This window comes from Dermacentor albipictus, chromosome 9 (genome assembly GCF_038994185.2).
Source record: "Dermacentor albipictus isolate Rhodes 1998 colony chromosome 9, USDA_Dalb.pri_finalv2, whole genome shotgun sequence".
Lineage (NCBI taxonomy): Eukaryota > Metazoa > Arthropoda > Arachnida > Ixodida > Ixodidae > Dermacentor > Dermacentor albipictus.
In genome coordinates, this window is record NC_091829.1 from 47,805,988 (window position 1) to 47,820,775 (window position 14,788).

The following is a 14,788-nucleotide window of genomic DNA, read 5'->3' on the forward strand; positions in this document are numbered from 1 at the left end:
TTACTTTAAACTTGTATGTCCTGAGAGTGCATGTACATATGTCTATGCACGAACACACTTATGTGTTTGTGGTTCTCTAGTGCGGTAGTAAGTGAAATGAGAACCATGAGAACCAAAGGTGTGGCACTGCTTTCTTTGCTGGAATTCAAGTGCGCAAACGTAGGAGCACTTTATCTGGCAGCACAACAGACATTGCAAGTCGATTTCACTGGGAGTGACGTCTAACTAAAAGCCAGAAGTGCACAGTCTTGAGAAACAAAGCCATTTCCAGCATATATTGTTGTTTCGCTGTGCCTACACATCAGCTCTCTTGCAGTGAAGCATGCGGCAGCGTACCATAGCAGAACCAATGCCTACTTTGAATTCCATTCATAGTGCAAAGACATGTCCAGGTTCTCTGCTTGTTTAACCATGTTAGGGTCTGTAAGAACAATGGTGAAGAATGAGGGATGGAGAAAGGTACACATAATGTATGCACCGACATCACATGTGTCGTGCTGCAAGTTCATGTCTGACATACCACTTATGATGGGACACAATAGACACAATGTTTAGCGTAAATTCAGTGTTCTTTGGTGCGGGTCTTACCTGCAGCAATATAAACCAGAACCAATCTGCCTGGAATGAGGCCTTGTCTGTAGCCTGCCCTCTTGCTGAAACATATATCCCTCCTATGGTGAATATTGAAACTCATGCTAGATTGTCGCCCTTTTCTTTTGCAGATGTAAACAGGACACACGGACTCTCAAGCAGGTGAGATGTTATTGACTCTTAGACCTGTTGCACCACTCCCTGTACATGCATTAAAACCTTATTCAACATTAAAACCTTATTCACCAAATATAAAGAAACGACAATGTAAAGATAAGGTGCCTGGGAGTGCAGCCTTAAAGAAACACTAAAGGCAAATGTTCAGTCAAGCTAAAGTGATAGATTAGTGCTCGGGAATCTCTGAAGTCTCAATATTATCACGAACAGAGCCTTAATAAACGTGAAATTAAGGCAAATGCTGGACATGATTAAAGATTCCTCCGGGACATTCAAGTACTTGCCCGATGACGAAAGCACTCCTCATTCAAATTTTGTCACTAGTATTTAACCACTTGTTGCAAAAAACATCCTTGTATTGTAAGATGAAATAAAATTCTACTTGCCTAGCTCTATTTCATTATTAGAAAAAAAGAACTTATTTAAACTTCCCTAGAGAATGACACAGGTGGTTCAGTTTTTGCTCAGTTCTGCTCCGCCTATAGTTTAGCGTTTCAGTAGTTTCATTATCACATAGTGCTGCACTGGTTTTGCTGGCTCGCGAAACTTGCACAAACTGCAAGTAGCAGAGAATTCAACTTCCATGTGGTGTCACGGGATGCCTGAACGGTCTATGCCACTTGATCAAAAGCAGCTGCGGCAGCGAATCCCCTGCTCTGTCTTGGCTCGGTACCGCCGTATGTCGGGCGGCGTTTTACTTGCCGACGGCAGCAAAGGGCGTATGCACTTCACCCCACCTCCGGTTTTGTGGTGGCAGATTTGAATTTTAAAAAAAAGGTATTCGGACCGTTCAGATGCAAATTTCTCATGAACTAAGTCTTTTCTTGGCACGAAACAAGTGTTGCGAGGTTTCTGAAATAGTATTTAAACAGTCTACGTCGACTTAATATTTGACTTTAGTGCCCCTTTAAGCATGTCCAAGCTTTTCTAGACATCAAAACAAGTCTCTTTCCTGGGATTCTGTCATTAGCAACCAGTGCACTCTGCCGGGTCCTAAGAATGAACAAAAGCAAGCAGATGTGAAACAAAGAGGTTTCCTTATCTTTTACTAAACAGGAGAGCACATTACGTTGGTTCATTACTTCATTAGAGAGAACCATTGGTAAGAGCTGCGCTGTCTGGAAACGAATAAGACATGTCTATTTCTATGCTCAAGCACTAAGCTACATGTTGTGTATGCACAGTGGTAAAGGGTGCAACAAACATGGGCACTGCTGAAAGTATTGGAAGAAAGCTGGGGAATCTCCAAATGAAACGACTAGTGAAGGTTTCACAGGTCATCGATGTCACAAAATGACAATATTAACTCGGTGGTTTTGATTACTCAGAGTAAAAGGGAAAGAAAGTTATGACAGTGCATCTTCAGTAGAATCCAAATCCATGATTTTGGTGGTACTTTAAGCAACAGCAGTGTATGACGCCCCATGCTCTAAATTTACAGGTGTGCACTAAAGATAAAGATTTGCAGACCACACATGAGTAACAACAAAAGTGCACCACTGTGTCATCTGGTAGCCCAGGGGATTGGTTTTAAGGCCCCTCATAGTGCATTTATTTCGCACTCACTGGGGCAGCTGGGCAATGGTAGTAAATGGAGTAGCAGGGTATCTTCACATACTGTTATGGTGATCCAAAAAGTGAGTGTGCTTCATGCTGTGCGCTGCTTGTCTGATAAAGTTTCTTGTGTGTCTTCGAGTAGAGCTCAAATTGACTTAAATTGTTTTTTCAGTCGCCAACAGATTTCTTGGACTCCAAAAATTCAGACTTAATGGACATTCCGGACTTCATAAATGTAATGCCAGGGTTCCCATAGAGCTAATGCATTTTTGCGACCAGTTTTTTTGGACAAATTTAGACTGCAAAGTTCAATTTTCTGTACTACATCGCTCGTTCCAAGCCCCACAACCCATGGAGGAAGGAAAGCGCAGGAGAGGCCCTGGCCAGCACAGGTGTGCTGGAGAAAGTGTGGTGGAAGTCACAAGCTGTTTTTCGCAAAGGAGCACTGGGACAGGTACCACAAATGTCAAAGTTGCCATAAGGACCGCGCTCCTAAAGCTCTCACTGATGCTCTCAGCCTCTGAAAAGTGAGATAAGGTTTTTTGGTCCATGTCTTTCTCGCAGCACATTCTATTTGCAAGACAAGCTGACTCTGGAGCATGGTGTGTAAGCTTGAAAGTTGTGTTTAGGGTTTATGAGTGTCAGCCAGCATCGGACATATTCAAGTAATCATGGCGCAGGTGGTCTTCGTCGTCGTGTTCAATGTGCCTAGGAAAAACACAGAAGTGAGTCTGCTTCACTGAAACTGTTACAAAGGTTTTGTAGGCTTTGTTCTTACATGCATCGGCAGCCCACACATCCGGCAGCTCGTAGCAATGCAAGTTCAAAGCTTGCGCCTATCTCCTCCGACGAGCTGACTGGAGGCGCAAAGGGAGATGGCACACCAACATGGCTGCATTTCCGGCTTCAAAAACGTGATGTCAGGGCCTCTTTCGTTTTTTTCCTCCATGCCCACAACCCGATCTTGGGGGCCGCCATGTTGGATTTTCCGCTGGGTTCCCTTTCAGTGGCCTGCCCTATAGCCTCCAAGATTGGGAGGCACACGCTTTCAAAAGAGAGAGCGCAACATTTTCCAGTCTCGGACGACACGCCCGCTCTTCCTTGGCTGATGGAATGCTCCAGGGGACAGCACCTTTTCTTGCTTCTTACTTTCTCAGTCAGCGCTATCATCATAATCACTTTGTGCGGGATCCATTTTTGTTCTTAAGTTTTGATTGCTATCTTGCACGTGGTGTGTCTACAGGGCAGGTGTCTCTCGGAGATGTCGCATCTTTGTGTGTGTTTGTGCGGCTTCGCATTTGCGTGATCGGCCCACCTTCGCGAGTCAAGTGGTGTGAAGAAACATGGCTGGTTTCTTCAATTTCCATGGCAATCTCCGGCAATGAAGATGGCCAATGCGGTGACACTTTTGTGAGACTGTATATGCAGATGTCACTTTTGCACAAATCGAGGCAAATCCAACCCCCTCCAAGCATAGTACGTTGCAGGGTATTGGTACAGATTTTTTAAGCCGCTCTAAGCCTCTCTCGCTATTCTTTTTTCTTTTTTTGTGTGTGTGCATGGGTTTTTTGGATTGTTCAATTTTTCAGACTATTTTTCGGTCCCTGAGAGGTCCAGAAAATCGGTCAGTAACTGTATGAATGAAGCCTAGCAGACAAAAAGTCACCTTGTTGGTTTTCCCCAACGGCCACTCTTTACAGCACAAAGGGGACATGCCAAATGTGATCTTAAAATTGTAGTGCCAGGCCCATGAGGTTATCCAGCAACACAATGTGTTTACTATCCTGGTGTTAACAGTGCAAAACGTAGGCGAGACAAGACAACGACACCACAAGCACTGTGGTGCCGTCCTCTCGTCTCGTGTCCCGTCTTCGTTTTGTGCTGTTAACACCAGGATGGAAAACCAACAAGCCCAAGCTGTTTTTCTAGTGACAATGTGTTTAGCACTTGTATGGTGTGAAAGCTTCTGCCCCGAGTATTACAGACAAGCTACACAATGTGACATTACGACAACATAGTGTTACTGTCAAATGTGCAGTCTAACGATAATGTTACTTTACATGCCGCCTCTTCAACATTATGTGAACACTGCTAATAGAAAGGCTCCTCATGGTCTTTCTCATTACAGCATGCAAGAATCTGTAGTTAATGACATCACAAAAAATGCTTTCATAGCGTGCCACGTGAGCTCGAATTTACGTAAGTAAAGATAGATGCATAGGTACATCTCTACTCCAATGTTAGCCAGTTGGCATGCAGGACTAATTCGCTGCTATCAATGTGATTTTCATCCAGCAGTGGCCATCCTCTGCAGAACCTGAGGGCTGCCAAGAACTGCAGTTCTGACAAGAAAAGATGAAGGGGGCACCTCTGCCAAGGAAGCATCGAAAGTCGCATGCTTGCCAATTCCACTTCGATGGGGCCAGACATGTTGGCCTTGCATAGTACCAAGAACACTGTCAGCAGCGCATAAATTTACAAGAAAAAACTAATTGGCACAAGCGCAGATAAGCCCACAGAGGAGCAGCCACAGGGGAAGCAAGCAGCCTGTTGTTCATGTATATATAAAATGTGTGCCTTACACCCTACAAGAATGTTCTGTAGATAGAGTTCAAAGCAATTGTCGCTTGTTCAACACATGCTTCTGCAAGACTCATTTAGAGGCCTCTTGAGACACCTTTGTGCTTGGACATCATCAGTGTATGTATCGTGCCACATCTCTCATGTCAATAAAACGTAGAGGCTGTTGCGCCGTCCCGCTAAGGTTATAGAGAATCGACGTCAAATAAACAGAAGAGCTGAAATAAAATTTGTTACCAATGGTTATCGATGGTAAATAAATGTTGCTTGAATTGTTTTTCCCCTAATGAAGCCCAACACTTGAGCTCTGCAAACAACCCATAAGTCACAGTTGCAAGCAACACAACAGTGATGAAATCACTAGCCTGTCGAAGCTCTCAGTTGAATCTTGTGTTCCAGAATGTGTTAAGGCCAGTTCTTCCTGGCGTAAAAATATGGGCAGCATGGCTCCTTCACAGCATCCTCCGAGACTGCTGCATAGGGCACAAAAGCCTCGTATCAACAAGTAATCTTGAGGTTCATACCCCTGGCCAACATTTCCCAGAGGAGACAAAAAGCGTTCCCAGACAATGAAGGCGAAATTCGGAATAGAAAAGTGCATGTCAAAATGCACAATTCATAGTGATCAAAGAACACATCATTCTTTTAGTTTGTTTTGCCGTATTTACTCGATTATGACATGCGGCCGATTTTCACTGCTCGAAATTAAAAATGGAGTGCCCTTTATTTTGACATGCATCTCCCAAATTACAAATGTGATAATCTTGATTGTTACTCTTGATACTCTTGAGACATAGAGTTATGACAATTTGATTTTACTTGCAAAAACAAAATGTATGCATCCGAGCTGTGGTTGGTCTGGTACCACTAATCGCCACTGTTGGAGGCCTCCTTGTCACTGTCAGAAGCCCAGATCCTCTTGTTTTTAGTGCCTGTTAATGGCATTCGAAGTACTGCATCTTGTAGACTATGGCAGCCTAACTTGGACGGTTTCACGCGTGCGATAGCAGCAGTGAGAGTGTAGCCCCAAGAAACTTCCAGCCGCGTGCCTTATTAGTTGACTACACCACAACCAAAAACATGCTTTTAATTTGTTTCAATGTACAGGAAGTCTTATTTTGTTTTCAGATAAAAGAAATACGCATAATGCCTCAAGACTAAGAATTTTTCTGAAGCTTACGGCAAACTTGATAGGATAATTGTGGTTATGTACAAGAATAATGCACTCCTGCTACTCATCATTGCCTTTTCTGCTCGCGATATTTAGCGGGCTACATCAGTGGGCGAAACCTGAAGCCATCCAGGGCCTATGTTTGTAAACAGCAAAAGTGTCTATAGCATCTAAAACCTGCTAGAGCCTAACAAAGTTACAGAGTGGGCAAAAAGCTACTGCAGCTCCTATAGCTGCAGCTACATGCAGGCTGGATTCATTTGGATTGCAGTAATGTTCAATGACAATCGTGGTGGGTTGTCACTATTGTAATTTTGATATTTTGCTTGAATCTGAAGCATTTCCAGAATAAAAGTGTACGTCAAAATTTAGTAAATGCGGCAACAATAATCCTTTCAAGATAGTGGCCAGCGCACTATAATGATTGCGGCAAGTTTAGCTGTGCTGGTCCTGTACAAGCTTTACTAGCTCAAGCAAGATTACTTAAACGCGTGCCAGTAATGTGCAAATTCACAGCATTTCCTTGACAAAATTGCTTCTCAGTTTTATTTGTTGCTGCATTTGGCAGCTTGACCAATGTATCAATACGTATTCGCAAGAGAATACAAAGACCATAAGAGCAATGCTTAACTTGAGCCCATCTCTGGAGCGGGTGTTACTGTATACCACAGAGGAAGGAAACAAACCTTTACAACTGCTTGTTACAACTGCAGTACAAGCCTGGACATACAAACTTTTGTGCAATAGTCCAAAATAAAGCTCACATGTGCTTAGTAGACATACTCTTAGTACATACTCTTAGTAAAATGACACAAGACTTAATAAAAACTCACGCACAAAGCATTTATTGATTCACACCAGGGTGCTCGCAAACAATTGTACGCATACGCACGCACAAAAGTAACACCTTCAAACGATTGTTTAAAATTGTCGCTATTAGATGCTTTGCTGGAGCACCATCGTGTTTTGTTACACCCCCCCCCCCTCCGCTCCCTCCCTCAAACCTGGGACACAGGTGAGCACACACCTTATATATTATGTACACTTTTAAACCTCCCTAAGGAGGCAGACACCTCCAATAACCCAGAAGTTGAGACACCAAAGCCGTCTCTCCAGCGCATTAAAGGGGGTATGGCTTTGGCTTGTCACTGTGCAGTATGAAGAATTGAGATGGAATAGACATGCAAAAGAATATATGAAAATGAACAATAACCTTGAAGAGAACCACTCTGACACATTACAGTTGTGCGACATGGTATGTTGGACTCCATTCCCATGGCAGCTGGCTTCACCTGGAAAGCACACTGACAGTGTCGTTCAACTAACTGCTCAATGCGAAATCAAGCTAATCAACTTGCATGTTGAAGAGAACTGAATATAGCCGATGAAATGCCGAGTGTAAATAACATTCACAGAAACAAACAATCACACCTGACCTGCCACACGGTGCTTGTCACAGACGCTTGTTAACTTCAGCTGACGTCGACTACACATCTAAAAATAGGAGCGCTAACGGGAAACTTCAGAAAAAATATATTTAGATGCGATATTTTCTGTAAAGATACCAATCCTGTTTGAAGCCAACTTGATGCTAGCTATGAAAAAGATTTAGTGCACTAAGGTTTCCAAAAAAATTTCTTCATTGAGGCTGACTCTACTTTCAGATCATATAAGAAAACACTTCAAGCTGTATACCAGACATTGCTGGTTATAGACAACTGTTTCAAGTGTGCTCCAAAGAAAAAAAAACTGCCGCCATCTAGAGGAAGGTATTGTGGTGAGTGCAAGGTGCTTTATACAATGACGCTGAAGTGCAAAGTGATGGCACGTTCACGTTTCACTCGCAACGCCACTTAACCTGCCGCAGCTTCCCTAACAGCTTCCTGATTTATCTTTTGGCACAAGTAACAGCTCTGGGAGGTCTTCAGTACATTGTACAATATTTTCCAGAGGTAATATACAAATAACCTGTACAATGTAATTTCCTAGCCCACGTGGCAAGTCTAGGTGCCTCAATCTATGTCATGGCATTAGGTGCTTTGGGTAAACCACAACACATCAAAATATATGAGATTTGCACTTATTGATCACAAAGGAGTAAATACTTGCGATATGCATGCAGCCATGTTTCAAATGAATTGCGAGACGTGCACTTATTGTTTATACACGAGCACATCTTTATGACACTCATCCCGCCATGATTCAATGTTTGGCAAAACATGACCATTGACTCAGCCCCCAATACCCCCCAGGTATCTTTGCTGCATCTAACAGCTGTGTCAGAGCCTCACGTCAAGAACTGCTCCAAACCGAAGTTTTAAAGGGAATCTAAAATAGGTTGGTCTGCAAACAACAGTGTCCAATTGACAAAGTTGAGGCATCCCACAATAAATACAATACATGCGCAGCATTTAAATTTATATAATCGGAAAAGCAAGACAATCTCTCATTAGTACGGCTAACTTCAGACCGCAGTGCCTGGTCTATCCCCTGGAACCATGCAATGTAGCACTGTATAATGTGTCTTGAAGTCGAAAGGAAGTTGGTGCTTTTAAAAGGCACAAAAGTTTTAGTCATTCGCTTACTGCACATGCATGCCAATGTTCAGCCGAAGGGAGAGGGGGGGGGGGGGGACGGTGCTGTGACAATGAAACACTTGACAGTGCTATGTAGGGCCCCTTTATCACACATATCGTAAGTGCAGCATGTGACATATTCACATTGCAGCCACAGGCTGCCATATGGGGGCCGTGCGGTGGTTCTCTGCCCAGCGTGTCAAGTTCAACACGTTAACGACGGCTGAACGTCCAACAAGTGATGAGCTTTCCTCTGAGCCAAACAACTGTCCTGTACAAGAAATAGATTATGACATGTAATAGCAGTCTCTAGTCACAGACCCCTGAGAGCATAATTTCAAAGTCCCTTTTCTATGTACAGATTTGATGACGGGGCAGGACAGTTGCAACCAGACCACAATTTGCTTGACGCCATACAAAGAGGTCCACTTTGCAGAGCCCGACGTTGTTCGGTGAGAGTTTGATGCTGCCCTCCGACATATGACACTTAGTTGACACCATGCTTCCAAGAGTATAGTGACAGGGTGCTCTTGGCGAGCGCCGCCAGACCCCAGCCGAGGGGAGTTGTCACAGGGCACACATCCAGCACAGGGTTGGTGACTGGCAGCTGGTGAATGCGCTTGCCCGACGAAGCATCCCACACAAGAACCTGCGCAGATAGGGCAATTTGTGCTTTCTTTTCCTTTCACTGTAGCTTAAAAGAACACTAGAGACCAAGAATGAGGTTGTACAGCACCAACATCAATGTCACAGGGTATGAGAAAAGGAGGAGAAAGCACTGACTCACAACTCAATTCAGGAGGTACATGTGCCAAAAGTGGTCAATTGGCAGCCGACAGCACTGATGGTTGCCTTTGCAAGCAGCCGTCGGTACAGTCACCTTGTGTTTCGGAGGGTTGCCAGGGAGAAGGGAGAGAAGCGCATGAGGCTGCCAATATGGTGTACACGGCGCACACGGAACGCAAGCAGGTGGGGAAGCTCGAGTTTCCTTTTACAGTGGAGCTGTTAGAACCTCGCTGGGTTTCTCTTTGCGTCCGCAGCTTCACCGAGGAGGGCAAAGAGAGCTGAGAGAGAGTGAACGCAGGGTATAAAAATAGCATCGCGCAGCATAGAGACGCGACAAGGGTGGGTGGAACTTAGCGGGGGAGAAGGAGCAGCGCGTATGTGAGCGAGGAACGCGGCCAGGATGCGTGCCCTCTCCTGTGGCGCGCGAGGCAGAAGGATCAGGCGATGACGGAGGGGCATTCTTTTTCGGCGGCTGCTAGGGTGCCTCGATCTCCTCTTCGCCCGCTGCTCCGTACAGAGTGGAGACAACCGTGACGTCTACTGCGGCGTTGGCCACACGAATCACGGACACTGTAGTAGACGCCTTTGGCAGACGCCGTAGCGATGCCGGCGCTCGTGTGTCTTGTGTGTGGTTCGGCACTACTTCACTGGCCTTCCCCCAGCTCCAGTGGTCTCTGGTGTTTGCGATAGCAGAGCCACGTGTGAATTCTTTTTCTTTTCAGAGATTTCATGCTCCTTTTCCTTTTGGAAGACCCAGTAGCCAAATTTATTTGTTATAATGAATAACACGGCATATGAACATTATAATAATCTATTTATTTTAGCATAGAACACACAAAAGTTCACAGTACCACAGCTACTCTATGTTACAGTCAACATTAGAAAAATTGGGCAGTCCTAAAAAATGAATGCATGCCTTTCACTGCCCGCCTGATATACATTATCACAGCAACTACGCATGCTAGCGGTATGAGCCTTTGCATAGAAGATGAAGACGTACAGGAACCTGGGGAGGGGAGAAAAGGAGGATGAAGCTGGAATAAACGCAGACAAGGTGGATGCCTGTTTTGATGCAACAACAACAACAACAACGTGGGCGCCCGTTCCACAGCAAAGCTTTAAGTGTATTTTGTTCTTTTAACTAGGAACGTTACATTATTTTGGCACAGCCGGCAACTGACTCCAACATGTGGGAGGCATTTTCCTTGAGGAGACCTCCACAGAGAAGGTCTTTTTTAGGTACCAAGCTGAAAATAAACCAGTGGTGGAACTACCTTGTGATCTCAACTCGGCAGAACTTGTGAAACTGGTTTTGGAGAGGGCTTCCGTGGACACTGCTGAACCACGTCGGAAGGGTACTGTGAAAGTGAAGTTGCGTCTGGTGACTTAGGACAAACTAGTTTTTCAACCGATGCGTCGAAAGGACCCTGGATCACGGACTTCAATGGAAGAGGTGAGCCTCATTTTGAAAGCTCTTCAGGTACCGCAGGAACAGATTATGCAACAGAACCAACTGGTTACATCGCCTTATAAGCTCTCTAAATGCTGAGAAGCCGGTGACTAAATTTGTAGAACCTAATGCGTTCGACGACATGTGTTAAAAAAGTCTGGAAAGTTGGCTTGAATTCCATAAATATGCTGCTGGGAAGAACAACTAGCGTACGAGGAGGACAAGATTACTAACATGTGCAGTTATTTGAGAAGTGTTGAACGGAAGTGGTACAATCTGCACAATATTGAAGACGATGACAACTCTAGGAATCAATGGAAAGAAAAATTCTTGATGACATTCCGAAACAACCCAGTACAAAGGTGGGATTTCACGCCTAATTTCAAATTCAAGCAGGGCTCCCTTGTCAAGTATTTCTTTGAGAGACAAAGCCTTTTAAAGCTGGCCAAGCCTATGCTTTCATCTTCTGCCATAATAGCCCTAATAATGCACGGACTGCGCGTTGAAGTTCTGAAGCAAGTGCGAGTATGATCACTTAAAGCTATAGACAGGCTCCTGGAGTGCCTTCAGGATGTACCATCTACTTCAGAAGAAAAAATAACTACTAACTCAAGCAGTTGCTTCAGACAGACTGGCACGCGTTGGTCAAGCTGTAATCAGCGAGAACTAAGCCACATTGCAGGCAGCACAGAGAACTTGGGTTTGTGCGCTCCCAGAGGTTGGGTGAATAATGTCAATGGCGATGCTCAAGAGTTTCCAATGACAAAAAACTAATAATGACCCGATGACCACAACTGAGCAACTTGCTCTAACCTACATCACATTCTCGTCAAAGTGGGAAACAGACATATGATGGCTTTGGTTGACACCGGTGCTTCTGTATATATAATAAATGCCAAGCTGGAGGATGCAAGTCGCCTGCGTAGTGAAAAATTGCTATGGGTACAAAGTTACGATGCAAAAGTGACATTGCATAATCAGTGGGCCTCAGTAAACATCGAGTTCCAAGGTCGTGAAATAAAGAGTGAAGTATTGGCGATAGAGGGTGTGACATATGACTTTCTGCTATCCAGACCAGATACAAAGAAACAGAACATCAACGTATACTGGGACGATGCGGTTTTAGTTGAAGCACTACCAAGGGATGAGACACAGCAGGGTAGACAAGATAACCTACGAGTTGTCAAATGCGCGGAGGATATTGCAATGACCTACCCTGAACTTGTATGCATAGGAAGCCATCCGCAAGCGACAAAGTCACACAATGTGCCTTTCAAACTAACTGACAAGACCATCATCCGCAAATCACCTTATAACATGTCAACAGAGTGAAAGATATGGTTGAAGAAACAATTGGAGGAAATGCTAGACACCGATATAATCCGACCTTTGGTATCGCACTTTGCCTCTCCCATAACAATTGTGCCAAAGGAAAATGGAACTTTCAGACTGTCCACAGACTACAGGGTTCTCAATCATCAGACAGAACACATACCATTTCCCATGCCAAAGATAGACACAATCATAGATGGGACAGGTGGTTGCTGACATTTTTCACGTATTGACTTGTGCAAAGGTTTCTGGCAGATCTTGCTAACTGAAGAAACAAAAATGTCCACTGCTTTTATCACGCCCTTCGATTTGTATGAGTATACCTGCTTTCTTTAAGCTGGAAGAACTCGTCAGCATGGTTCCAGAAGATCATGACTGAAGTCCCGAAGCCTTTCCAAGGTGTGTCTTGTAACATGTACATAGATGATACTATCGTCTTCTCCAAAACAGAGGCTGAGCACCACTACTGAAAAGGAAGATCATGCAGTCCTTAAAGCAATTCAATATGTAGAACGGTGAACTACTTGCAGCAGTTTGACTTCCCCATCTCCCACTGACCTGGACTCCTTTTGACTGATGCCAATGTTTTGTTTAGACTGATGACAAAATCGACCAAAGATCAAACAGAAGAAATCAATGAAGTAAAACTGTGGGAAGGCACTGAACAACTGATTTTTATTGAAGCTCGGCATCAAGTCCCGCCAACACTGGTTTCCAGGGTGCTTTATTTGTACCACAATGGCCAAGAATATGGAGGACACAACAGATTTTGGTGCATCTACAATTTACATGGCCTCACATGAATGAAGTTAATCAATACGTTCCTTTATGCCATATTTGTCAAGTCAACAAAGTTAAATATAAACAACCTACAAATGCCATGATAATACCTTGCCACTCGAACGTGCCTTTTTGAAGTTATACACCTGGATTTTGCCAAGCTAAACAAGAAACAAGGAGTCAGAAAAATGCAAGCTTTTCTTTTGGCCATAGATGAATGCACCAAAATGGTCGCGGCATAGAAGACGCAAATAGTGTTATCTCCCTCCTCGAACAGGATATCGTTAGGACAACCAGGACAATCGTATGTGACAACAGTCCAGTGTTTAAGAGTGGAAAACTAGCATGATGGGCTTGAGACCACAATATATATCAGATCAATTTCTGTGCTCCATACCATCCAGCGGCAAGTGGCCTAGCACAGCGTGCTATATGAGATGTGAAACAGTACATTAGAATGTACAAGTTTCCCTGGTGGATGGAAATGCTCTTTAAAAGCAGCTGTAGAACATCACAATTGCTCCTACACCAGTGGCTTGGGATGCACCCCACAGTTCGCTTCTTCAGGAGAAATCCCTATTCTGCAAGCAGATTGTGAGTTGGGGCTCTTACAAAATCTCAAGATTGTCAAGGAGAGGAAATTAAAATCCCAAAAGAAGAGGTACCATAAACGAATGAAAAAAGATTTCGACAAGAGACATCGCTCAGACAAGAGACATCGCTCAGACATCCCAGACATTCAAGTCACCAACCTCGTTCTAGTTAAGGAAGGTGTAAGAGATTCCAGTTCCAAATTTTATGGCCCTTGCTCTGTGACAAAGACATCCACTCAACAAGAAATGTTGAAGATTGTTTGGTACATCGGTGAATGTGCTCCAATTGGAAACGTCAAGTATTACCCCTGGCATAATGCAACATGCCTCGCTTTCCAAGTTTCGAAGCCATTGGCAAGGATTACAAAGGCGGAGTTGGTGCCATTGCCAACAGCGGTGAATTGCTAAAAGTAGCAAACGTCGAAGTGGCTAGGCCTAGCGTTGCCACGGTGGTGGCTATGGCTGCCAGCGGATCGGCGTGCGAGAGTGCTGGTTTGAGGCGGCGAGATAAAGTGGTGGCAGTAGTGGCTTCGACGAAGGTTGTTTCAGACCTGCGGTCACGGAAAAAAGTCAGAAAAATAGGATGGCAAAGAGCTCTTGCATCCAAAATTCCATACGTCCATATAAATTGACTCTGTGGGGTACGTGGTGGTGCCGCGAAGTCGGCCGAATTATCGGACATCTCAGAAAAATCAAGCATCAGAAAATCGTTCGTTGACTGTACATCCAAGTATTGCTAAAATTGGTAATGTTAAAGTGGGTTCAAATGTACTTCTTTCCATCTAATTAAAATGTTTTGATGTCTGTCACCTCCTAGCTTTTTGCATGCAACCCAGTTATAACGACGGAATTTTCTTGGCACCTGACTATTGAATATAAGCAGGATTAACTGTACTATAACAATTCAGAATTGGGTGCACAACGTTCCCAGACACTTACCGGGACGGTGTTCTCATGAGATCATTTTTGGGGTTACGATCATTTTTGGGGTTACGATCATTTTTGGGAGACCTCACCTGACTCAGCACCTGACGCATCAGTGTTCCTGGCACCGTGCCAAGCTTGCCATCTTCTTACAGTGCCAGGAACACTGCTGGCCATATACTTCAAGAAGTCCAGTTCAGTCACGTGAAACCTTGCGAAAGCAATTGTATTCCCAAAAGTGATCGTATGAGAACACTGCCCCTTGTAACTG

General features: G+C 44.3%; 1 protein-coding gene and 1 long non-coding RNA gene across 9 annotated transcripts in view; one reads left to right on the forward strand and one right to left on the reverse strand.

The window, feature by feature from the left end:
* Positions 1-5,151, forward strand: part of LOC135916189 (uncharacterized) — a 48,310-nt gene extending 43,159 nt beyond the window's left edge. For 2 of the 3 annotated variants that reach the window (XR_010568871.2, XR_010568873.2), the window contains exons 3-5: positions 723-753; positions 4,454-4,524; positions 4,624-5,151. This is a non-coding gene — a long non-coding RNA (uncharacterized lncRNA). Of the gene's footprint in view, positions 1-722; positions 754-4,453; positions 4,525-4,620 lie in introns of all 3 variants that reach the window. The other variant, XR_010568872.2, reaches the window with a different exon arrangement.
* A 1,743-nt stretch (positions 5,152-6,894) lies between these two features.
* Positions 6,895-14,788, reverse strand: part of LOC135916188 (E3 ubiquitin-protein ligase rfwd3.S-like) — a 47,446-nt gene continuing 39,552 nt past the window's right edge. For 5 of the 6 annotated variants that reach the window (XM_065449461.2, XM_065449462.2, XM_065449466.2 and 2 more), the window contains one exon: positions 6,895-9,301. In XM_065449461.2, coding sequence (XP_065305533.1) covers positions 9,140-9,301 — 162 coding nt within the window. In that variant the 3' untranslated portion in view covers positions 6,895-9,139. Of the gene's footprint in view, positions 9,302-10,233; positions 14,145-14,788 lie in introns of those variants that run through there. The other variant, XM_065449467.2, reaches the window with a different exon arrangement.